Source organism: Malus domestica, chromosome 17, assembly GCF_042453785.1.
Source record: "Malus domestica chromosome 17, GDT2T_hap1".
Classification (NCBI taxonomy): domain Eukaryota; kingdom Viridiplantae; phylum Streptophyta; class Magnoliopsida; order Rosales; family Rosaceae; genus Malus; species Malus domestica.
In genome coordinates this window covers 1,088,638-1,114,388 of record NC_091677.1, presented here as the reverse complement: position 1 = coordinate 1,114,388, position 25,751 = coordinate 1,088,638, and the positions used below count along the sequence as shown (strand labels likewise).

Here is a 25,751-nt window from a genome sequence, read left to right as displayed (position 1 = left end):
TCTCCATCTTCTTCCTCCTTGTTTCCATTCGGGGGCATCTTTGCTCATTCTCCGTTCTGTCTCGTCATGTCCCGTCTCGTCCCTTCTGCATACCAAACGATACCTTATGTCACGCAAACGTTTTTAGTCATTTTAAAAATAGTTTCAAACCAGCACTTAATTGGTCACCTGACACTTTCATATGATTCATGTCGTTATTTGCCTCAGAAAGAGATCCTCTCTGGATCTTTTCCTCCAAAACCTAGGGATCAAGTGATCCGGATCTTTAAAATTAGATCCAACGGCTAAAAATAGAGAAGTTAGTAAAAACTTTTAAAAGCTATAATAATTTTTAGCCGTTTGATCAATTAAGGGTACCGATCACTTGATCCCTAGGCTTTGAAGGGAAAGATCCGAAGATGATCTCTTTCCCTTTGCCTCTTGAGTCCTTCATATGTAATTGGATACTTCATATCATTGTTTTATCATACGATTAAAAAAAAAATCACCGTCACTATTTTACAAAGTTTAATTTATGTCATTTTTTTTAACAAGAAGATTATTAATTTATGTGTTATAATATGCGTGAACAATATAATTAACGTTTTAAGAAGCTAAACATAGTATTCTTCGTAAGGAGATACAAAGGTACAATACAAATACTTCAAGGTCTCAAATTTTAATCTCACCTATTTGATTTGTTTTATTTTTCATCGCTAATAACCCAATGTATTGAATAACTCGTATGTTTCGTCTATCATAATCTGTACTTAAAATATCCATATGTAAATTTATAGACTCGATGAAAATTATGAAAATTTGCAATGAGGTGGGTAGATCAACTCAACTCAACGCATCCAAATGTAGTCAAAATTAGAGCCAAATTTATCAAAAGACGTTCAATTCAAAATCAGCAATGAGTAATGGCAAAATTTTGCAGTGAAATCGATATATTATTGATTTTCCTATATCTTGCCGATATAAAGTAAAGTTTGCATTTCATTTCCTTTCGTATCAATCCTAATTTTTCAGATGTTAACAAAATTAACAATTTCGTGACTATTTTAAACATCCTCACAATTTCTCATGTATATTTGCCTAGGCACGTCCATGTGTTCCTTAACGCCCCATAATTTATTAAGCCACAACGACAAAAATAGAAACATGCGGAGATAGGGATTTGGATCCCATCTGGATTCAATTTGTGAGAATTCTATGGATTCTTACATCTTTTTTGTTCATTATCTATCGTGCAATCAGAATTTATTTTTAAAAAATTATTTAAAATTACACACAAATAATACCTAACAAAAAAACTGCATTATACACAATGAACGAATATGATATGGTTCGGATATGATCCTCATCTCGAAGATAGGAAGTGAGGTGGCGTGCAATGAAATAAAAAACGTATAAAAGTATGGCTATCATGTTCGGCGGCCAGTGATGACGAATCGAATCGAGTTGGCATTAAGGGGTGTAGTCAAACTAAAGGGGGTGTAGTCAAACTAAGATTTTAAAGGATTTTAAAAGTGATAGATTTGATAGGATTTAAGAGGATTAAAGACTCATACAAAATTCATATGGATTTTAAAGAATTTGAATGGATTGTGGTGGATTGTGGAAGAAGGATTTGAAATCATAGGGGGTGAGGTTGGATCATTTTTAATTTTGGTTATACATACGTTTTGCTTTCAAATCCCACAATCTCCATTTCAGATGAGATCCAACCGATTAATATCAATTCCGAGAATTTGATTGAGACAAGCCGGGTCGACTCGGCGCAACCCATCTTCAAATCGCGGCTCAGGAGGCTCTTTGACCAGCAGTTCTCGAGCGTGCTTAGAATATCTTATGCGCAGGAGAAGCCGACTGCTACTAAGTCGCCGCCGCAGCAGCAGCACTACAGTACTAGCAGGATGGAGCAACTGTCGCCGTCGCTACCAAGTTCGAGTCGAGCTCGAATCTCGGCTGAGCAGAAAGAGAAAAAAATGAGGAGAGAGGAGGAGGGGAATGAGGAATTGGCCAGGGGGGAATGATGGTGGTTCTCGGCATTTGTGAAAACATAGGAGCAGAGGAAGACGCGAGGGAGTTAGTCCCCGCTAATCCCATGGTTCTCGACGGGTTTGCTAGTAAGGGAGTTAGTCCCCGCGAGTCCCTTCTAATCTCATTAAGCTTAGTCCCGGACTGTTAACAAACACAGGACTAAACTACTACATAGACCAGTCCAACCAGCGAAAGCTAGCGAGCTAAAACAAACACACCCTAAGAGGATTAAAGACCCCTACAAAATTTATATGGATTTTAAAGAATTTGAATGGACCGTGGTGGATTGTTTTGGAAGGATTTGAAATCCTAAGTGGTGAGGTTAAGTTCTTTTTAGTCTTGGTTATATATATTTTTTTCTCTCAAATCCCACAAAATCCACAACTTATTGAAATCTTCAAAAATTTTAATTTTTTTAATATACTTAGATTCGGATGAATTTTAAAATCCTTTAAAATATTTTAATTGACTACTCATAGATTTGAATGGATTCTAAAATCATTTGAATGGATTCTAAGATCTTTTAATTGACTACTCCTAGATTTAAATGGATTCTAAAATCTTTTAAAATCCTCTTAAATATAAGGTTAACTACACCCCTAAACCATGTCACTAATGCCAACACCTACACCGGAGAGAGAAAGAGAGAGAAGCAGAAGAAAGAAATCATTTAAAAACGAAACGCCACCAACCGGCAACCTCCTCATCCGTCACTTTCCATTTGCTATTCAACACCCACTTCTGACTCCCTCCTACTTCCCACACACACTCTCTCTCTCCTCTCACTGCATCTCAAAATATCAGTTTCTGCGAATTCGATCCGGCTTTGCTCAATAACCAGGTTCGTAATCTCTTATTTTCTTACTTAATTTGCTGAATTCGTAAGCTCTTAAGCAAATTTGATCGCTTTCCGATAGCTCAGATCAATTTTTTTTCCTTCAAAATTTTTAAATTTTTTTTTGATTTTTCAGCTTCATTTTCTAGCATGCAATTCGGTTCTTACAAGTTCGTTGTTGTGAAATGTGAATTTTTGCATGTAGTTTGTTTAAATTAATATTTTGGGGGCCGAAAAAATGGATAATTTTCTTAATTAATTACAGTTAATCGCAATTAGTGGAGATTAGTCGCTCCAGTGGAATGTGCTTAGTATTCAAACGCTGTATTATTGCGAATACATGCGAATCTCGTTTTGATTCCGGAACAGTGATTTGCGTCATTGACTTATGCTTCAAGCTGCCATTGATCCAATCGAACTAAAAGATTTAAGCTTTTTTTTTTTGTTTTAAAAAAATAGCTTTTGAGCTGCTTATACAGCTTACGAAATGGGATCGGGATCATGGCACATGGAGAAAAGAGACAGCTTCCGGGTCGAACCCGTTAGAGACATTGATAATGTGCTTGAAAATGGGTCTCTCTCGATTATCGTGCTTGGCGCTTCCGGTGATCTTGCCAAGAAGAAGACTTTTCCGGCACTCTTCAACCTTTATCGGCAGGTATATATTACGTTTTTTTGTAGTTGCATGCTTAAATATGATCGATCGTGAACTTATGTGAATTGCACTTAAAATTTGATGAAAAAAAAGTCGGCAGAGTATGCTGTGGAACAATGCAATGTGAGTGTGACATTACTACTGGGTGTGTTGTTGTCTAGGGATTTCTGCTACCAGAAGAAGTTCACATTTTTGGATATGCGAGGACTAAGATTTCTGATGATGAGCTAAGAAACCGCATACGTGGGTGAGCTTTCTTTTCTGCAATCTTTTTCGCAATTCCATTATCATTCGTACGAGTGTTCATAACTGTACATTTCGTTTAGCTCACTTAAACTAATGCTAGGTTCAATTCTTTTCCTCATCTTTTCTGGACTGCTCTGCAGGTATCTTGTCAGTGACAAAGGAGCTTCGCCCAAGGACGTGGAGAATGTAACCAATTTTTTGCAACTGGTCAGTGCCTTATGCAACATTTTTGTACAGCTCCATTCATATAATATCATTCTGTAAAGATATTGAATTGCATAATAATTTTCTTTTGTAGATCAAATATGTTAGTGGTTCTTATGATGGTGAGGAAGGATTTCGCCTGCTTGATAAGGAAATTTCAGATAATGAAATCTCAAAGAATAGTGCGGAAGGATCATCCCGCAGGCTCTTTTATCTTGCACTTCCTCCATCAGTATACCCCTCTGTCTGCAGGATGATCAGGCATTATTGCATGAATAGATGTAAGCTTTTCCCCAATACAATTTAGGTTTTCACCAAAAACACTGTATCAACACGGATAATTTCAATTAGCTACTCTTTCTAACAGTCATACATGTTGGCATTAAATGGTTCCAGAGTGAAGTTAAATGACAGGTCGATATTAATATTTACAATTGTCTGATTATGATCATATCAGCTGATCTTGGTGGATGGACTCGTATTGTTGTTGAGAAGCCATTTGGCAAGGATTTGGACTCTGCAGAACAACTCAGTAACCAGATCGGGGAGTTGTTCGAGGAATCACAAATTTACCGTATCGATCACTATCTGGGGAAGGAATTGGTGCAGAATCTGGTAATATTATAATGTCTGCATATACTTGCTTAGACGTTTCTGGTTATTAATATTAATGAAATATGCTTATATTTTTATTTGTATGTAAATTTGCAGTTAGTACTCCGTTTTGCAAATCGATTCTTTTTGCCCCTTTGGAACCGAGACAACATTGAGAATGTACAGGTGAGAATCCTTGCCTCGGTACTGATGATTGGATGTCAGTATGACGTTGACAATATACAGTACATGTGGTACCCCAAGACGTTTAACATGCAGTAAATTTCATCCCCGTCTTTTCTCTTTTAATTATGTTTATTTGGCAGATTGTGTTTAGGGAGGATTTTGGAACTGAAGGTCGAGGTGGATACTTTGATGAATATGGGTATGCTTCACCAGTTCTGTTGTCCCAATTTGTTACTTTGTATTTTTTGTTAATAGGATCCATATTCACTGCTGTTTGTAGGGAATTATTTTATTAACTACATTTTTTTGAGATCATATGTTGCTATTTGTATCTGGAAATATAATTGGATGTATTGAATAATCAATTTTATTTTTTGGGCAGAATTATCCGCGATATTATTCAAAATCATCTCTTGCAGGTGAGACCTTTATGCATCAGAATTTTCTTCTTACCTTCCCTCCCGGTGAACCTTCATATCAGGATAAAGGCACTAAAACTTTCACCTGATTTATTCAATCACATTTTTTTGCAGGTTCTATGCTTGGTTGCCATGGAAAAACCTATTTCCCTAAAACCTGAGCACATACGGGACGAGAAAGTAAAGGTGTGTGCATCCCAGATTCATTATGATGATACACTCTCTATAGTTTTCAGAAGGAAAAAACCAATTTGAAACTTGTCCCCAAAGGAGATATGAAATGTTCTTTCATTATATGTTCTCTTTGTTCCAGAATGCCTTTTTGTATCAGTTGATGATTAACGGATGTAAATTTAGGTTCTTCAATCAGTGATGCCAATTAAGGATGATGAAGTTGTTCTTGGACAATATGATGGCTACACAGACGATCCAACTGTTCCTGACCACTCTAACACTCCAACCTTTTCAACCGTGATTCTGCGAATCCACAATGAAAGATGGGAAGGTATGGTAACTTTCACAATTCATTTACATTTTATTTGAACTAATTTTTGAGCCTTACATTTGGGAAGTACTATTGTCTTGGAGGTTCGACTAAAATATAATGGTTTGCTTTTTATATGAATTTATATTATGCGCTGAACTTACCATCAATGCGATTTCCTTCAGGTGTTCCTTTTATACTAAAGGCCGGGAAAGCATTAAATTCAAGAAAGGCAGAAATAAGAGTTCAATTTAAGGATGTTCCTGGTGACATATTCAAATGTAAGGCACAGACCTTTATAATTCTGTAGGGCTTAATTTCAACATATTGCTCCGTTAATTGTATATCATGTTATTGCTAATTTGTTCTCCTTTACTTCAAATTCTGGCACCAAAAGGGAAATTCATGGTTTCCTGCTATGAATCATTCCTGTAAAAGATAATGATAGTTGATAAGCACGTTGGCTTATTATCTCAATATGTTTTAATTCGCTATCTTCTTGTTGGTTGTTTTTATATTCCATATTTTGTTCACTGTTATCTCGTTCTTTTTTAGGTAAGAAGCAAGGGAGGAATGAGTTTGTAATACGCTTGCAACCTTCAGAAGCTATGTACATGAAACTTACGGTAATGTGTTCACTGTCAAGTCCAATGACAGTATGTTTGAGCTGATATCTTCAAATTTCATGTGCATTATCACCGGGCAAAGCTTTCATATAGTGCTTTAGTTTCTTGCCAAATTACCAATTCACTTTAGCAAAAGGTTAGAATACTTTGTAAGGTCCTCAATCCAAGTAAATAGGAACCCACGCTTTATGTGTCACATTCATTAAGCAGAGAAACGCTAGGAGAGTCCGTCGCCTTGAGCATGTTCACTTACCAGCTCAATGTCTGTTATGCAGGTGAAGCAGCCTGGACTTGAGATGTCAACTGTCCAAAGTGAATTAGACTTGTCATACGGGCAACGTTATCAAGGGGTAACTATCCCGGAGGCTTATGAACGTCTAATTCTTGACACGTAAGGCACCCCCCTTTCTATTTTCAGAATCTTTTATGCTTATGAACGTCTAATTCTTCCACTCAACTTGAAGGACAACGCCATAAGATTAATCAATCATGACAATTGGTATTTGTTTTGACAGAATAAGAGGTGATCAACAACATTTTGTACGAAGAGACGAGTTGAAGGTAAACAACATCATACACTTTTTTCTTTACACTTATTTTCTTGGCATGCTGCCATTTTCCCAATTGACTGATTCATTGTGCCAATCAATCATCAGGCGGCGTGGGAAATCTTCACCCCTCTTCTGCACAGGATTGACAATGGTGAGGTAAAGCCGCTTCCATACCAGCCAGGCAGTCGGGGTCCTGCAGAAGCGGATGCACTGCTAGAAAAAGCTGGCTACGTACAAACACATGGCTACATATGGATCCCTCCTACCTTGTAGAATGCTCACCCTTCTAACTTCCAGCTCGGGCGTGCCCTTACGCGGTGTGCCGGAAAAGTGTTGTTTTAACACTGCAATCTTTTATAAGCTATGCAACCAGAATAAGAGTGCAGTATGCTATGTGTATTCAAAACACCTAAACGCCGGCGTTTTTACGAGGGTGTGTCGATAGGGGTCACACGAAATAGACTTGTTGAAGAGTGTTTTGTTCCTATTGAAACATGAACAAATGTTGGGAGGGGAGAAACCCTAAACCCGAATACAGAGTCTCGGATGCATGGATAAATAAAAGGGTTGATTGCTAGTCGAAATATTTTTCTTTGTTATGGTTTCCTTGATATGGAGGAAAAAAGAAGAGAAGATTCTTAGTCGAAGTAGTGGTGCCCTAATAACGGAAAGAAAATTTGAGCTCGTTTGAGAATGTTTCTTTGGAAATCACTTTTACTTAAAAATGCTTTTTTTAGAAGCACATTGTGAAACATTTGAAAGTACTTTAAAAAAAAAATTGTTGAAAACGGAGGGGGATTCTCTGTCCTCTTAATCTCTTATCTTCCCTCATCTCCTACTTGAACGGTCATGATTAAGTCACATCAACATCTTATATTGATTTTTTTTATAGAGATAATAAGATAAAAAGCAAAGTGTGAGTGGAGGGGAGGGAACATGATAGGAATAGGATGAGAGACAATTGTACTCCGTTGAAAACACTCATAAACGAGTAATGCTACATTTACTATCTATTTGTACTATCTCTCTAATAGAGGTAGGGCCCGCCAATGCATGTGGCTCCCATCTCTATTAGTGGTACAAATATGTAGTAAGAGTTGCATTTTGCTCATAGACCTCTCCATAAAGTTTTTTTTTTTTTGGGTCAAAATGTCGTCATAAACACTTTTTATTTTATTATATTAAAACAATTTTAATCATTTTAAAAATACGTTCAAATATACCAACAAAAAATATTCGTAGAATTTAATAAAACCACTAAAAGGTAATAACAAGGAATTTGAAACCCTTCATCCATGTTAAAAAGGGGCCAAAACGGATTTTGAGATTGACATAACTCCTTACTTTTTTTTCCCTCAAACGATAGATTTGTTAAATTAGATATTAGATTAGGGAGCTGACATGGTTTGAACCCCCGACGTAGTGTAAGGGCAATACTCCTCTCCACTAATGTGGAAGAGGGCCACTTGCTGGCATAACTCCTTACTTTGGTTCTTCAAATTTGAAATCGATAGAAGTAGTCTCTGAGTGTATGCACCATCAATCATTTTGGTCATGCCGAGAAAATTTTTCGTTGTTACTCCGAGTTAGAATAATAGTATAAACTAATAGTGAGGCCACCAAAGAAATTTGTAGGTGTTGAAAAATATTTGGGATGTCCTAAATTAATTTTAGAAAACATGTGGTGCGACTAAAACGACTCAAATTTTGGTTTATAATGATTCTTGTAAAAGTTCTTAAAATCGATTGGAAAACGTGGGTTATAACTTACATTTTTTGTGAAAAAATTGAAATTTTTAGTTTTAGGAAATATCTTGTGTGAGAATTAACAAAAATGTTACAAGACCTTTGGATGTAATTTTTCCTTTATTAGGTTCCGAAGCTATTTTTCATTAAATTTTAAAGTTGAAAATAGAAAAAATAATGAAAGCTAATAGTGGAGCCCCCAAAGAGATGTGTAGGCGTCCAAAATCTTGGAAATGTCTTAAATTAACTTTAGAAAACATGTGGTGCGAGTAGAATGACTCCAACTTTGGCTTATAACGAATGTTGTAAAAGTTCTCAAAATAGATTAAAAAATTGTAGGTAACTCACATTTTTTTTGTTTTTTAGCTTTAGGAAATATTTTGCGTCGGAGTTAAGATCTTGCAAGACCTTTAGACGTGATCCTACCATTTATTAGATCTCGGAATAATTTTTTATTGATTTTTAAACTTGAAAAATAAAAAAATATCTTCAAATTTAGATTTTAAATCGTTGATTTCAAGTGTTTATATATGAATTATAATAGATTTTCTACAAAAATAAATATTTTGAAGAACATGAATATGATAGTTTGTTGTTATGGTAAGAGAAATAAAATAAAAATTACAAATATAAAAATATAAAAAGAAAAACTGAAAAATTAACATGAATATGAATTATAATAGAGTCGCTAGATAGATAGCGACCTATTCCGGAATTGGTCACTATCTTTTTAGCAATTCTAATTGATAATAATCGCTAGCGAAGTACCAATCGTATATTTCTCTATTTTTTTTAATTATTTTCTCCTTTTTTCTTTTTCCATTAATTTTTTTCCTCCCTACGTTACTTTATTTAAATTTAAATACTTAGATTTAAATTTAGATCTGTTTCTTGTTTTCAATTTTTTTGACATGGATTATAAGAAACCATTCTTCATTTTGGAATCTACAAGTCTCTTTGGGGCCTCGCCATTGTTTATTAAATTGAGAATATTTTATCATTTTAGTTTTTATTTAAGTAAATTTTTGATGAAAATAATTGATGATAGACAAATTCAAAAAATATTTTTAACGATTTTGCATCTCAAAAATGAGAGTAAAGAGTTGTGTCAATCTTGACCATTTTTGGCTAAAAGAGAGGGAATGTCGTCGTTGGCGAGAGATTTTTCAATATGACCAGAAAACAGGTGGTACACCACTTATCACTATATAAATAAGCACTAAGTGTTTGCATTGACTAAGGGTTGTTCAAAGCAACTCTTATTTCTTCATACAACAATTTGTAATTGAAGAATTATGACATTAAAAGTGTTGTCCTCTTTATGATAGACCTATTCTAACATATTCTTCTAATGATACATTATCAATAGGAAGATTGTGAGGATGAGACTACTTAGGTACATTTACAAGCCATTAAAGACAATCTATGGTTTTGTAGTACCAAGTCCGTAAACTAAACGTTTGGCTTTTATTTGTCAAGTGTTGGATAGCGTTTGCAAATATATTGGTAAACAAATACATAACGAATATAAATTGATTGATTTTAAGCCATTTGATTCGGGTCTTTAAATCAAATAGCACCACCCACTATTTTTGGCAAATTCCATATCCCTCATTGGAATTCGAGAGTTTTGGATGAAACTTTTAGTAGGTTATGGGAGACTCACTACTACCAAGCCCACCTCAGAAGAACTCCATATTGGCTAGCAACAATAATAATGAGAGAGTACACTTACTCATTTGCAACAACCTCTTGCAAGTACCCATCTCGTTTGGCCTCTAGAGAATGATGCCTCAGAAGAACTCCATATTGGCACCATTGCACTTAGTTAAGTCATTCCCACCATGCTAGTTCAAGTAGGGGTTCAAGAATGACCTCAGAAGAACTCCATATTGGCCACACTCGTTGCCTACCTTTCACTTCATCATATGTTTATAGGCTTCTCCTGAATGTAAGCACATACTTTGCAACCCCAGAACTGGACGAATACATTGTACGAGTCAAAAACCATTGAAGCCCACCACGGTGGAAGGCCACGAAAGAGTGTTCTAAGCACTCTCACGCTTATCAACTTAATAATGGTTTGGTTGAGGGTTTTAGGTCTCATCACATATAAATATTCATTTTAATCTCTATTAAAACAATTTTGGTCCTATTACAACTATTGTTCCATCTAATTGTTTTAGTTGTATATAATACTCCCACTATGCTTATAAAACGATTTTAAAGCAAGAGTATATGATACTACTAACATAAACTTTGCATTCATTTGATGGACTACATAGTTGCCTTAGGGCCTAAGGATGATTATGAACCTTTGTTTAGATTCAACACGAGCCTTGTGTTGAATCTCGGTCTAGGGATGGAGATTGATTTTAGTTACGCGTTTAATCACATTAAGGCGTGTTGTCTTAGGGGCGTTGGACCCAATTACTTCATTTTCATGCATATCATATAAAGCAAGAAAGAAATACTTCAAAGTAAAGGATGAGCTTATGCTCATTACAACATTTGCATAAAACAAATTACCTTAAAGTAAAGAAGGACTTATGCCCTTTTACAACATTTGATCAAATCAAATTACAACCAAAATCTAATCTACACATTCCCATGGTTCAAACAAATTTGAAACGCCTTTCACATAGCTCAATTATATTAGGCTTAGGTTCATAATCACCCTTTAATTAATTAACACTTTAACTAATTAATTGAATGCAACATTTTTCATTTGGTTTTTGTATCCATAAAATTGATTTAAGTGGAGCTAAACAAAATGAAAATCCAATTCTCATTTAAAGAGACAAAACAATTTTGTTCTCATCCTATTTGGGCCATCATGCAATAACCACAACTTTTTGGGCCATATCGCGAAAACATAAACTTTTGGGGTCACTTTGTAAAAACACAAAAGTCACTACTTCATGTAAATACAACTAGAACCCAAAATTTAAATAAATTCAAAACTTCATTAAAGGAGCAAAACAATTTGTCCTTTAGCGTTTTTAGGCCTTAACGTCAAAACGTAAACTTTCGGGTCAAAGTACAAATACACAAAAGTATCAAAACTTTATGTAATTGCATAAAAGCCCCAAAAATACCCTATTTTATTAGGGTGGCCGGTTTTTAGGGATAAAAAGGAGTGGTGGGTGTTTTGATTTATTAGTTTTGTCAAAAACAATCAAGTAGTGCTTTCACCTTTCATAAAAATAATGTATGTTTTGATGATTGATATTTCTTTCATCATTTATACAAATATTTAACACTTTAAATACTTTCATAAAAATAATATATGTTTTGATGATTGATGTTTCCATCATCATTTATACAAATATTTAACACTTTAAATACATGATAAATCATTTGAAAAACATATATCATAAACTTTATGAAATAAATCAAAACTTTGAATCAAAACACAAACCTTTGTGTTCTTGGCAAGAACATCAAGAACATATGAAGAACATCCATGAAAACCCATAAGAGCTCCATGAATGTTTTCATGCAATAAAACTCAAATTTTTATCATTCAAAATGAGGCTAACATCCTAGGGTACTTAGGGGTTCCAAAAGTCACCTTAAAACCATTTTAACAAGACAAACATGAACCCAAAAAATCACCCTTTGGATTTGGCCGAAAATCCCCAAAATCATGACACCAAATTTTAGCTCCAATATTCATCCTCATATGAACTACATCTACAACATTTGAGATGGCAAATTTTCAAACAAAATTTACATTCAAAGAAGCAAGAATAAAGCTTGTAACAATTACAACTTTTAAATCATAAACTTATGAACTACAAAACCCAAAAGGATTCACCAACTACTAGACCTAGGCTCTGATACCACTTGAAGGATTTATTTTGAAAAACATGTTCATTTGAGCAACATCATATAGCATGCAATTAACAATTAAAGGCGGAATCATGCTTGCATGCACTCAAAAACAAAACATTACCATGAAATTCAAAGCCTAGTAGATTGGTGAACCAATAATCAACTCAAAACAAAGTGAGTTGAAATTATTACCTTTGTAGATTCCTCTTTGCATAAGCAAAGGCTAATCACCCAAAGAGATAGGGCCTTCATTCCTTGCTTCTTAGATCCATGGATTTGGATAGAAAAATAGGTTTCTCCAAGTTCCCAAAATAGGGAACCTCTAAGTCTCTTCACCAAGGTTTGATTGTAGAATAAATGAGTGACCTTGGAGTAGTAGGATTGCTAGATGTACCCTCCAAGGTGTTGTCCTCTTTAGAGAGAAAATGGAGAGACAATTCTCACCAATTTTCCCCCAAAATAAACCCTTAATCACTTGATGAATATTTGGCTATAAAGTCATTTATATAGTCACTTCTTTAAGTGACCTAAACAACCAAAAAACCCTAATTCATCTTCATGGCCGGCCATATAGAGAGATTTGGGCTTTTGGGCCTTAATGAATCTTTATTCATTAAATTGTCATACAACTTAAGTTAATGGGCTTGACGTTCGAAGCCCATTGGGCCTTAAGGTCCAAAACTATCCCGAAGTCTTTAACGAACTTATTCATTTGATTAATTAACATATTAATTAATCCTTGCCATAAATAAATGATTAAACCATTTAATCATTCTTACTCATTTCCGTTTAATCTCCAATCTCTACCTTTTACGGTGTGCGATCCATTAGGTTCCTTTTAGCGAGGTAGTGGGCGATTAAAAACCATTTTACATCGATTGTGAATTGAAACTATTTTCAATTCTCCCTTTAGTGATTACACACGTTTAGGGCTTCCACAAACCATGAGTGACACCTAGCAGCATATCATGGTTACCCAAGCTAATCAGAAGAGGATAGAGAACCTATTCAGTTCGGGATTACAAATGCAATACGGTCTTTCTCTAATCTAATACTCTTGACCACATTGTTTGGTATGATAGTTTATTTACTCATGTCTACTATCCAATGTAAATCGTTTGCTTATATGATTTCCTTGAATGTGATTTGGAACGCATTCCCTAATCTCATTCATACTCTGGCCAGAGATTCCAAATCATATCATAGAGTATTCTTCCTCAACTGTTTGAAGGTTAGAGATCCCTTGTTGCGCATTCACTTGTCTCCATAGCTAAGTGGCTTAACCCCAACGATGCCGTGGACACCCCGAGGGGGTGACTTTGACATAATCAAAGATCAAGGACTTAACCACAAGACAACTGTGATGCCTCAGGTCAAAGGACTACTTTGAATTATCCCAACCATGAGTTCTTATGTGACATGGAATATGAGAACTCTTCGTTGATCACGTTCAGTGTACTCATTCTCTATTGAGCACCTACGTACTTGTCTTGATGTCACACACCAATGACTCGAGACTAATCACTCTCCCTGAGAGAAGACATAGTACGTACCGATCTTTACGGACTGTCAATGCCCAATTGACAATCCTATGATCAGGAACATTTAGGATGTGTCTACGAAAGAATGGTCTCATGAATCTAACTTCATTAGATTACATTCTCCCAATCACATATTCCTTGGACTTTATCGTTTAAGCATATAACATTTATATGAGACGGCTCAAACAATAATGTATGCCCTTTATATGTAAAACTAGATTAGTTTAACATGTGAAATGTCCGTAAAGTATCATCACATGATTGGCTTTAGGGCACATTTCCAACACATATATGTATGGGTACATTAACCAAAATTAACAAAAAAAGTTATTGTACCAAAACATGGATACATCCTCAAATCAACGAAAAAGAATGTACCCATATAAGTTTAAACATGAATTAAAAAATTTGAATGGATTTTATATTAAAAAAAGGGTATATTTTACATATAACAAATTGATATATTTGAGAATGGGTACATTTAAGATTTAAAAAATTGAAAAATTATATGAATGGGTACATTTAAGATTAAAAAATTTAGAATATTTTTATATATAAAAAAAAACTAATAGGTTTTAATTTAATTTAATTTTTTATTATTTTGGAAATGTTTGAATTGAAAATTAATTAGAAGTTTAATAGAGGTGTGAGTATTAAACCCTAAATTAATTACTAATTTTTATATTAAAAAATTATTTAATAAACATGTAAATTCATTATCACATTAATGCTAGGGACTTGAATCAAAATTTGAGAACTAATAAGATCTTAGTCAATAAACAGTAAAAACTAGGGACTGGATACTAATTTTTCCAAAAATAAAACTTCTCACTACTTATATATAAAACACGTAATCTACCATTTGTGTTTCGATCATAAAGAAAAACTTGTCGCTGTTGGCGTTGGTGATGGTCAAACGATTCCTGGTGGTAGACTTGTCACCCGCCACTCTCTCTCTCCCTCCACGCGTCCTTTTCCCAACCTTCCCCGCTCCCCCAATTTTGGCACGCACGCTCTGTTGTTATCTCCCTCCCTGACCCTCACCTTCCAAATTCTGTTACCTCCCTCCCTCTCCTTCTCCTTCTCCTCCTCCTCTTTGGTTTTCCTCCTCCTCTCTCTCTCTCTCTCTAACTTTTTCTCTCTACCTCTTTCCTCATTGAGTTGGGTGATTGGTCGGTCGGTTGCTTGCATCGCTGGGTCAGGCTGTTTTTCCTCTTCCGCATCAGATTCCGTAAATTTCAATCTTTCTCCTTTTAATCTCCGTATCCGTTTCAATCTTTTTTTTTATCTACTACCCATATTAGGATTTTGCTTCTCTGAATTCCTAATTCCCAATTTCCACTAGGGTTTCTCTGAATTCAGCTTGATTGGTACTCCTAAGTCGTATAAATTTGTGAACTTTTGTTTTTTGTTTGAGAATCGGCCTATTAGGAAGTTGGGTTTTTCATATAATCCAGAAATTCAGGTGCTTTTTGCTTCCTTTCTGGTTTTTCTTTTTTGGCCTCCTATCTTCGGAATTTTTGCCTTGTGTTAAAGAAGAACCAGGTTTCTTGGTATAAATTTCTGTATATATTCTATCTCTTAGCTGCAAAGGATGGCTTTGAATCTCTCTCGTGGCTCTATCTTTCCGGCGTATCTGTCCGCGGAGCATAGTTTGTGTTCTTCTGTTAAGTACCCTGATGGGTATGTGATGGATCAATTCAAGGAAAAGGATTTGGATGGTATTTGTGATGATCCGTCAAGTTCTTGGAGTTCCAATTTGGATTTGAAGAATACCCATTGCAAGAGTGAATTGGGTGGCTTTTGTGACCGTTCTGCTGATGATATTGTGGATCGATTGCCTGTCGATCCCTTTGGAATGGAGATTAGGTCTACGTTTACGGCGATCACTGGTTGGTTTCAAGGTTTTGAACCGGATGATGAATCTTGTAGTTCTTCTGAGTGGGATGAAGGAAAGGCAAATGTGGTTGATGGCAGATTGTTTACTGGTCTGAATTGGGTTTGGAATAGCGCTGTGTGGTATCAGCCGGAAGTTTGTGACCTGAAATTTGATGGAGTATCAATCCCATATGATAGCTTTGATGGGTTCGGGATCTGTGATGGAAGTTTTGTATTGGATGACAATGTGGAGGAGTTTCTGAGTTTTAGCTATGCGGGGGACTTAGATGTTTTTGATGGAGCTAAGCAACTGCAGGTTGGAACTAAGGAAATACAGGGTTGTAGCATCATGTGTCCTGATGGTGAGGCAAGTGCTCCGCATGATGCTATGTTTTATGCACTGCGTTTTCTTGGTGTTAAGGACCTTCTTTCGGTTGAAAGGGTTTGCAAGTCTTTTCGTAATGCAGTTAGAAGTGACCCTCTTCTATGGAGGAATATTATCATTGATTGGCCATTGAATGAGCGCATCACCGATGATGTTCTTGTAAAATTAACTAGCAGGGCTCAAGGCACACTTCAAACCTTGGGTCTAGTGCATTGCGTAAGGATCACTGACAGTGGGCTGCAGGGTGTGTTTGACAGCAACCCGAGTTTGACAAAGGTTAGTATTTGAACTTTTGTATTTTCGACATTCCTGCTTGTGTTTCTGATTATGATTTTGTATAACAGGATACCTCTCTATTGTTCTGTGACATTTAAAAAAAAAACTTTTATGTTGATTTCCCTTAGAATAAACTGTTCTGAAGTTACATTCCCTATTTGATTTCTGTGAAAACATATCTTGTGTGTCTCTTACTATAACTTCTCGTTCGCCCTAAGTTATCGAACATAAGGCTATATCACTTTATGAAGTGATTCTAGCTTACAACCCTGTTGAAATTGAACTCTTCTGTCGTTTATAGCAAGTAGGTTGAAGACTATATCATCTCTGTAATGGTTTTTTAGGGTCTTAATAGTTGGATGTTATACGAATATCAAAAGATTTGACAATTTATGCAGCTCTTGATGCTGGACATGATTAGTGTTTTGTTGTGGTTTTTGTTTCATTTAGCTGAAATTCCGGCTAATTTTTATTTTGTAAACCTGGTACTGCTGTTTACGGATATTTTGCATCTTGTATTTATCAATTTAAATGTGTGAAATTTACAGGAGTGTATTAAGCCTTATTTTTATGTAGTTTATGTTCTTTCGAATGCATTAAACTTATATACATACACTTTTTTGCCTGTGCAGTTAAGTGTTCCTGGATGTCTTAAAATCAGTGTTGAGTGCATCTTCTTAAACATAAGGACCTTGAAGTCTGCCGGCAACCCTGGAATAAAGCAGTTAAGAATTGCTGGTCTCTCTGGTATAACTGACGAGCAGTTCGAAGAGTTGAAATTATTGCTTGGTGTAGATAACCACATTCAGCTTAGAGCCCCCAAACCTCATTTTTTTAAAGGTGGGTTGTTGTATGGCTCTTGTGATGATGATTGTCCCATCGACATCGAAGCATGCCCCAGGTGCCAGAGACTTAGTTTAGTTTATGATTGCCCTGCAAAGAGTTGCCAAGGGAAACAACCTGCTGATCAGACATGTAGGGCTTGCACGCTCTGCATAGCTCGCTGTATTAGTTGCGGGTGCTGCCTTAAAGACTGCGATTATGAGGAGACATTTTGTCTAGACTTGCTTTGCTTGCATTGTTTGGAGAGTCTACTTAACAGTCAAGAGAAGCATGGAGACAAGGGCGCTCCCAAGTGCGCGATATTCTGTCAGGAGAACAGGTATCAATTTTGCCTTTTTGGCTAAGAGAAAGACATCAGGTATTCATTTGCTGTTGGTTGTGGATCAGAATCCACAAGGTTCGGGTGTTCGAAAGTGGGCAGAAGCTGTTTAGTGCATGCTTGGTTGGGGCAGTAAGGATTTGTATTATTATCATGAGGAAGCTGCACCTTGTGAAGATAGAGATAATCTCCCGGGAAACGAAATTGAAAATTAAAAAAAAAAAAAAAAAAAAAAAAGAGAAAAAAGGGGAACTAAAGAGAGTGAAGATTAGAACTGTGAGGAGGAGAGGAGGTTACACAAGAATGGTTGATTGGAAAAGAAACAGGAGGGGACACATAAGAGATCCAGAAGTTTATTTTGAACGTGTTTTAGCTCATTCTGTGTTTGGTTCCTGTCCTGGAGACTTACCGAAGGGCGATGAAGAAAAGATGTCGGAAAGTTGAAGCAGCGGGTGTTAGTAGCTGTCGATTGTTAGTCGAAGCAGATTCCATAGTCAAAGTTGAGAAGTTTTATGGGTGAGGGTGAAGAGCAGCAGCCGTACAGGGAGAAGCAGAAAGTCACGGCAGAGCTGGACGGAGTTATGAAATGCTACTATCCGTGCCACCACCGCTGCCGGTAGGATGCTACAGTTGGATGATTCCGAAGGATGTTTGTGCCACGGTTGGTGGAATGCGTAGTACTAATTCAGTTGAAATCCTACAGATTTACTGTTTTTCGCATCCTCTTTGGGAAGATAATACAGATGCATTGTTTGTCTTATTTCTATGTTGTTAATGTGATATCTTCTCATTTCATCCTTTTGAGAATTGCTGCTATGCACATTTTCAAGTGCTTGATTTCTGTTACTAAATTTCCATTACTAGATCTGTTAATGCATACTTCTGTATTTCACACTATACGTTTTGGGTTCAACCCTTGGCGTTGATAAATTACACAATGGTGGACAGGGAAGGTTCAAACGCTTTTGTGAATCTTTCTGACCTTTGGAATGATGGACTGCCATGGCAAAATCACCGGTTGATTATTATTATTTTTTTCTAAACTACGACCTGTAATTTTGGCACGTGACATTACGATCAATACTTAATGTTATGTGCTTTAACTTTTTTTTTTTGGGGAAAATATGTGTTTTAACTTTTCACTAGACATTGTGTCGTTAGTTCGAATATCATGATGGAGTCGGTGTTTGACATGAATTTCTACAATTTGGGAATAAAAATGGAGAAATTTTTGCACTTTTCGCATAGAATAGGTTAATGTGTCTCACTTCTCTGGATTATTAATAAAAAATAAATATATGTTATAAAAAAAAAGAACTTATACGGAACGTGATCATGTTATAGATACGTTAAGAATTTTCTAGAACAACTGTGGGTTAGGGTTGGTTTTTCCTAAACCTCGCCGGATCCTCTTTGTGAGAATTTCGGAGATCCGTGAATCGTGTCATTTCATCGTACATCATGTTGTCAGAAATAATTTTAAATAATTTTATTTAAAATTAAACACAAATAGTACTTGATAAAAACTGACCGTACGATGTACTATAAACTGACATAATTCATGGGACCCAGGATTCTCACCAAAAGATCCGGAGAGGATCCTGTTGGTCCTGAACCGACTCCGTGTCCAGTGATTCAAATTGATATTTTGCTTGACCTAAACCCGGTTCAACTCGTTCATTTCTCTCTTCTTCCTCAATACTACACTTAAGTGAAAAAAGCAAAACCCGGTTCAACTCATCAATAGATTTGTTTTGGGCCGAACATTCTTAACATTATTGGGCCTTTGAAATGAGATTGTCTTTTATCTGCTTAGCGCTCCAAAATTCTCTGCACTTTTTGTATGGGAGTGCCAATAATAGCTCTCTATACACAGGGAAAAGAAAAACCTAATTTAACCAAGTTCAATTTAAGAATATTGAATATATGCAAGGGCATCCATTGTTGGTTCACAGTCTTTACAAACACGAGAAGTGATTTTTGCACATATTTTTCTTTTTTTTGCATTTTTTTAAATTTCAAATTGAATAAATCAAAGAAAAATCACTTCTTAGAATTAAAAAAAAAAAGACTGACTTGTGGATGAGAGAAAGAAGTGAAACTCCTATCACAGTGATTCAAAGGTAAGAGAATCTCAGTGTTCTATGTAAGTTGTTTGTCATCAATTAAAACCCTAATTAATTAAGTTGTTTTTCCTAATTTTTGCTGTTTGTGTAGATGCATGACCATGGCTTTTCTTAAGAAGAAAAAGAAATTAAGATATTGTAATTCGGTTCCTTTCTGAATGCAAGTGATATGTGAAGGTAGAATGAAATGCTTATGTTATCCCTGAGTTAATTACATGTTAATATGCAGATTTCCAGAAGATATACACTTTAATATAAGGGATATTTGATTGAATCATTGCAGGGTCCACAATTTTTCTCTGTTCTTTTTGTTTATTTATGACATTTAAATTTAATAAATTAAAGAAAAATCAACATAAAAATAATAGTGTTTTATTAATTAGAAAGCCTATGATATCTAAAGATTTTTTAGTAGGATCGGAGCACTGAGACAGAACACCACATGTCAATATTGTTGGAATACTTAAAATTTTTTTTCTCTAATTGTATAATAATATGTGATGCTTTGCCGTGTTCCGGGCATGTTAAAAAATCTCTCAATGATATCGGAGTGCATGCGAAATTATTTTCCTTTACAAATGTGTTCGTGTTTTTTCCTATTTTTTTTTATTCCTTTGTTCTTAGGTCAACTTGGAGGGACATTTGTTGTTGTGAAGGTATGTAAAGAAATGCCACACATTGGAAGTTTGCTCAATCTTGTAAGTCCTTATAAGAAGTTTGATTCTTTCTCATGTTGACAATTAATTTTGTAATAGAAACCTCAATTCTTTTTTTCAAGTATAGACCATAAATACAGATTTCACTTGTCAAACTGAAAAAAGGTGTGTTCATAAGTAGAACTTGGATATCGCTGATTTGATGATTCTCATGAGTTCGCAAAGATTTTTCTTTTTGGACAACGCAACGCTTTTGAATCAATAGCTTTTTAGATAGAAAACTAATTTTAATGAATGAATCAATGGATAGAGCACTAATTTTAATGAATCAATGGATAGAGCACTAATTTTAATGAATCAATAGCTTTTCAGATAGAAAACTAATTTTAATGAATGAATCAATGGATAGAGCACTCATTTTAAAGAAAACTAATGAAAAGGGCTTGAAAACTTTAAGTTTTAATGATAAGGACAAAATAAAGGGTAAAGTGAATAGTACCAGGATTGACATTTTAGTGTAAAAATGTGATTTTTCGTTAAAGTGAACAGTACCAGGTGCTTTTCGTTAAAGTTCCCTAATTTTAATGAATCAATAGCTTTTTAGATAGAAAACTAATTTTAATGAATGAATCAATAGCTTTCTAGATAGAGCACTAATTTTAAGAATCAATATTTTGAATCAATATTTTGGTGGTCCTCATGAGTTCGCAATGCTTTATTGATTTTTTGGTGGTCCTCATGAATCAATATTTGGAGTTTGTGATAGTGAAATCAATATTATTGGGGCGAGCTTCTGCATGCAGCTCAAACACACACGCATTTAAAAAGATTTGCTGTTGTGTCAAAATGGAGACCGTCGAATTATCATATGCTTTAACTTTGCAAGAGCACGTAAGATTGGTAGTATTTTCTGCATGTCAACACACGCGCATTTAAAAGAAATGAAAAGAATAAACAACATCGGAATTGCTTAAGGGGAGGGATTCCCATTTTTTAAAAAAATTGGGGATACGCTCCCCACCGTTGGATTTGACTTTAATGAAATCCTGTGGTTGAGATTCTGTGGCCTGTGTTTTAATCTCAACCACACAATTTCATTAAAGTCAATCTAACGGTGGGGAGCGTGTCCCCATTTTTTTTGAAAAAATGGGGATCCCTCCCCTTAAGCTCCCTGAAACAACATCAAGAATGGATTTTAAAATCAGATATGAGACAAGTTAGAACATTTCTTTTTGCCCCAAAAATAACAGAGGTGGATTGTCTGCCCTCCTATTTCCATACTCTTCATATGCCCTCCTGCTATGTGTGGTCACGGTTAAGCCATATTAATATTTTATATTAATTTTTTATAAAAATAATAAAACAAAAAGTAATAGAAATATAAAATGTTGACATGACTTAACCGTGAGCACACAAATAGAAAGGGATGGAGAAAGTTTGGAAATAAGAGGGCAGAGAATCCACCTCCAAAATAACTGCCCAAAATGGGAGGGCACAGAATGCACCTCCAAAATAACAGCCCAAAACATGATTCATTTTTGAATGAGCGAAGGAATCTTTTTGCCACTTTCCCACTCCAGTCGTTGCTTTTTAAAAGAAGAACAATATTGATCATTCTGGGAAAATGCTGTTTCGAAGAAGTAGTCATACTTCCCATTCATGCACCATATCTATATATGCTGACAGAAGGCCTTCTCTTCTGCCCAACATCACCGCCGCACAGCACCCAGTTGCATTGTTTCACTCACAAGATCATATTTCTGGTTCGAACAAGTCCCTTTTATTCTTTGTGCCTTCATTTTGTGCGTGTAGTTCTCAAGTTTCATTTTGTGCGTGTAGTTCTCAAGTAACAGCGTTTTTTAGCTCGCATTTCACTCGTTACCATTTGAATATCTGCTTGCCATCTTCATTACTGTCTTAAGCTTGACGGCCGCTATTGGCCGTATTTTCGTCTGTTTTGGAGTGTTCTCCTTTGGCGGAATTTCAAAAACAAAAAGAACAAAAAAACAGAGCTCTTGCGTCTGCGTGTGTGTGTGTGAAGGTGTGACGAGTATTTGATCTGAATTTTGTTTTTGTGTTCCTCTGTACAGAAGTTTCATATATACGCAGATGGATCGTGTCGCAGGGCTTCCCGTTAGCGTCCATCCACATTCGGAACTGGAAGGGTAAGTGTATACTTTTTCTTTTTTTTGTTGCCTTTTACGTGGGGAAAATGATGGGGAGACCAAAAAGAACCGATTAATTAGCAATTAATCTATACAAATCAGCTCTTGATAACTCTAGGCAATTTTTTGATAAATTAAGAGCGTCGAATGGCTAGATATTTTCGTTATTAATAAAAATTGAAGAAAATAACAGCTTGCTAGGTAAAACTTACCTATTTAATCAGTTGATTTCAGATGGCATATTGACTTGATTAATTTATGAATCTATCATACGTTCTTAATTAGTTGATTTCAGATCATATATTGACTTGATTAATTTACAGATGTATTGACATGTGATGTGTACAACCAACATCCAATTATGTGGTATGTACACATCACTTGTCATGTCATATTAGTACACAAATGTGATATAAAAATATGGTCTCCCTAGCATTTTCTTATTAGCTGAGATTACAAAAAATATTGTAGATGATTCATTAGTGCAATTCCATTTAATTTTCTCATTAACTATATATATATATATAACAGCACAAGTGAAGAATGTTCTACAAAGGTGCATAAATATATATGTTTCCTCATCGCCATGCTAGGCGTTTTCCTCCAACTCAAGCAGGGAGCCAGAAATGAGTCTCTGTTCAACACAAACTACCCGGCTATGGTGTCTCTAATCATTGCTCTAATTGCTTATATCGGATCACTAATTGGCTATAGAATACTCCACGTGCAAGCTCGTAGTAATTCGGATTTGGCAAAATCATTCAGCAATAAGATTAGCCTACTCCTTGGAACTCTTTCCTTGATTTTAGAAGTGGTGATCCTTGTGCCAAGTTTAGGGCTAGTCGCTGGATTCTTTTGGGTTGTTTGGTTTGTGATGGTTGTAGCTGAGTGCGAATACCTCAAAACGTTGTATGAAAATGCATTTGCATCAGTTATTCATACATTTGGCAAATTGAAAGATTATTTGAACATGATTATCCGACGTTTCGCAACAGAACCCGAAGAACAAAATGATGAGCTTCCTCAAATAACTTCTACCACGGTCTAGATTTGGGATATTATTTTTACTCGTTATTTTTTAATCTTATCTGTACTCGTTCATGACCAACAGTAGGAGTAGTTTCAAGTATAGAGGAGCAGCTAGGAAGCTAGATATGGATGTACTTTACGCATGATGAGATGAAGAAAAATGTATAAATAAAAATTACGTTCACTTTTAATTGTACTACGCATGTTACATTTTTTGATACATTGATCCAAAACAAATCACGATTCCAGGTGGTAGACCTGTCGGCCGCCACTCTCTCTCTCTCTCCCTCCACGCGTCTTTTTCCCAACCTTCCCCGCCCTTACTCTCTGTGCCCCCCATTTTTGGCACGCACGCTCTGTTGTTATCTCCCTCTCTGAATACCTCCCTCCCTCTCCTTCTCCTCCTCCTCCTCTTTGGTTTTCCTCCTCCTCCTCCTCTCTCTCTCTCTCTCTCTCTCTCTCTCTCTCTCTACCTCTTTCCTCCTTGAGTTGGGTGATTGGTCGGTCGGTTGCTTGTATCGCTGGGTCAGACTGCTTTTCCTCTTCCGCATCAGATTCGGTAAATTTCAATCTTTCTCCTTTTAATCTCCGTACCCGTTTCAATCTTTTCTTTTATCTACTACCCACATTAGGATTTTGCTTCTCTGAATTCCTAATTCCCAATTTCCACTAGGGTTTCTCTGAATTCACCACATTCAGCTTAGAGCCCCGAAATTAACCTCGGTTTTTTAAAGGTGGGTTGTTGTATGGCTCTTGTGATGATGATTGTCCCATCGACATCGAAGCATGCCCCAGGTGCCAGAGACTTAGTTTAGTTTATGATTGCCCTGCAAAGAGTTGCCAAGGGAAACAACCTGCTGATCAGACATGTAGGGCTTGCACGCTCTGCATAGCTCGCTGTATTAGTTGCGGGTGCTGCCTTAAAGACTGCGATTATGAGGAGACATTTTGTCTAGACTTGTTTTGCTTGCATTGTTTGGAGAGTCTACTTAACAGTCAAGAGAAGCATGGAGACAAGGGCGCTCCCAAGTGCGCGATATTCTGTCAGGAGAACAGGTATCAATTTTGCCTTTTTGGCTAAGAGAAGGAGATCAGGTATTCATTTGCTGTTGGTTGTGGATCAGAATCCACAAGGTTCGGGTGTTCGAAAGTGGGCAGAAGCTGTTTAGTGCATGCTTGGTTGGGGCAGTAAGGATTTGTGTTACCAGGAGGAAGCTGCAGCTTGTGAAGCTAGAGATAATCTCCCGGGAAACGAAATTGAAAATAAATAAAAAAATAGAAAAAAAAAGAGAAAAAAGGGGAACAAAAGAGAGTGAAGATTAGATTTGTGAGGAGGAGAGGAGGTTACACAAGAATGGTTGATTGGAAAAGAAACAGGAGGGGACACATAAGAGATCCAGAAGTTTATTTTGAACATGTTTTTAGCTCGTTCTGTGTTTGGTTCCTGTCCTGGAGACTTACCGAAGGGCGATGAAGAAAAGATGTCGGAAAGTTGAAGCAGCGGGTGTTAGTAGCTGTCGATTGTTAGTCGAAGCAGATTCCATAGTCAGAGTTGAGAAGTTTTATGGGTGAAGATGAAGAGCAGCAGCCGTACAGGGAGAAGCAGAAAGTCACGGCAGAGCTGGACGGAGTTATGAAATGCTACTATCCATGCCACCACCGCTGCCGGTAGGATGCCACGGTTGGATGATTCCGAAGGATGTTTGTGCCACGGTTGGTGGAATGCGTAGTACTAATTCAGTTGAAATCCTACAGATTTACTGTTTTTCTCATCCTCTTTGGGAAGATAATACAGATGCATTGTTTATCTTATTTCTATGTTGTTAATGTGATATCTTCTCATTTCATCCTTTTGAGAATTGCTGCTATGCACATTTTCAAGTGCTTGATTTCTGTTACTAAATTTCCATTACTAGACCTGTTAATGCATACTTCTGTATTTCACACGATACGTTTTGGGTTCAACTCCTGGCGCTAATAAATCATATGATGATGGACAAGGGAGGGTCAAAAGCCTCTGTGAATCTTTCTGACCTTCGGAAGGATGGACCGGCTAATTATTATTTTAAAACTACGACTTGTAATTTTGACACGTGATATTACGAACCAATGACTTAATGTTATG

At 36.1% G+C, this 25,751-nt stretch overlaps 2 protein-coding genes and 1 long non-coding RNA gene across 4 annotated transcripts; all 3 read left to right on the top strand.

The window, feature by feature from the left end:
• Positions 1-2,631: 2,631 nt before the first annotated feature.
• LOC103425796 (glucose-6-phosphate 1-dehydrogenase 6, cytoplasmic) lies at positions 2,632-7,409 on the top strand. The gene is made up of 16 exons (XM_008363895.4): positions 2,632-2,866; positions 3,320-3,518; positions 3,677-3,762; positions 3,902-3,968; positions 4,060-4,246; positions 4,423-4,580; positions 4,677-4,745; positions 4,886-4,944; positions 5,128-5,164; positions 5,279-5,350; positions 5,522-5,669; positions 5,834-5,929; positions 6,204-6,274; positions 6,550-6,665; positions 6,790-6,835; positions 6,931-7,409. Exons 2-16 carry the CDS (start codon positions 3,348-3,350, stop codon positions 7,096-7,098), a joined length of 1,551 nt encoding a protein of 516 aa, XP_008362117.1. The 5' UTR covers positions 2,632-2,866; positions 3,320-3,347; the 3' UTR covers positions 7,099-7,409.
• A 7,517-nt stretch (positions 7,410-14,926) lies between these two features.
• LOC103425795 (F-box protein SKIP14-like) lies at positions 14,927-18,643 on the top strand. 2 transcript variants are annotated; one of them, XM_008363894.4, is made up of 3 exons: positions 14,927-15,180; positions 15,535-16,488; positions 17,121-18,643. In XM_008363894.4, the coding sequence occupies exons 2-3, from the start codon at positions 15,544-15,546 to the stop codon at positions 17,673-17,675; spliced, it is 1,500 nt and encodes a 499-aa protein (XP_008362116.2). In that variant the 5' UTR covers positions 14,927-15,180; positions 15,535-15,543; the 3' UTR covers positions 17,676-18,643. The 2 variants fall into 2 exon arrangements, with proteins under 2 accessions (XP_008362116.2, XP_008362115.2); XM_008363893.4 differs by lacking the exon at positions 14,927-15,180 and having other exon boundaries at positions 15,391-16,488.
• Positions 18,644-23,848: 5,205 nt separating this feature from the next.
• On the top strand, positions 23,849-25,473 carry LOC139193899 (uncharacterized). Its single transcript, XR_011578430.1, has 2 exons — positions 23,849-24,185; positions 24,300-25,473. It is a non-coding gene; the product is annotated as an uncharacterized lncRNA (long non-coding RNA).
• The last annotated feature ends 278 nt before the right edge of the window (positions 25,474-25,751 follow it).

What these genes read in the sequence shown, in the direction of transcription:
- LOC103425795 (XM_008363894.4), top strand. Translation starts at nt 15,544, where the DNA reads ATGGCTTTGAATCTCTCTCGTGGCTCTATCTTTCCGGCGTATCTGTCC. An exon ending in GCAACCCGAGTTTGACAAAG is followed by an intron (nt 16,489 to 17,120) that starts GTTAGTATTTGA and finishes TTGCCTGTGCAG; the next exon opens with TTAAGTGTTCCTGGATGTCT.
- LOC103425796 (XM_008363895.4), top strand. Translation starts at nt 3,348, where the DNA reads ATGGGATCGGGATCATGGCACATGGAGAAAAGAGACAGCTTCCGGGTC. An exon ending in GGATACTTTGATGAATATGG is followed by an intron (nt 4,945 to 5,127) that starts GTATGCTTCACC and finishes TTTTTTGGGCAG; the next exon opens with AATTATCCGCGATATTATTC. An exon ending in CCACAATGAAAGATGGGAAG is followed by an intron (nt 5,670 to 5,833) that starts GTATGGTAACTT and finishes GATTTCCTTCAG; the next exon opens with GTGTTCCTTTTATACTAAAG.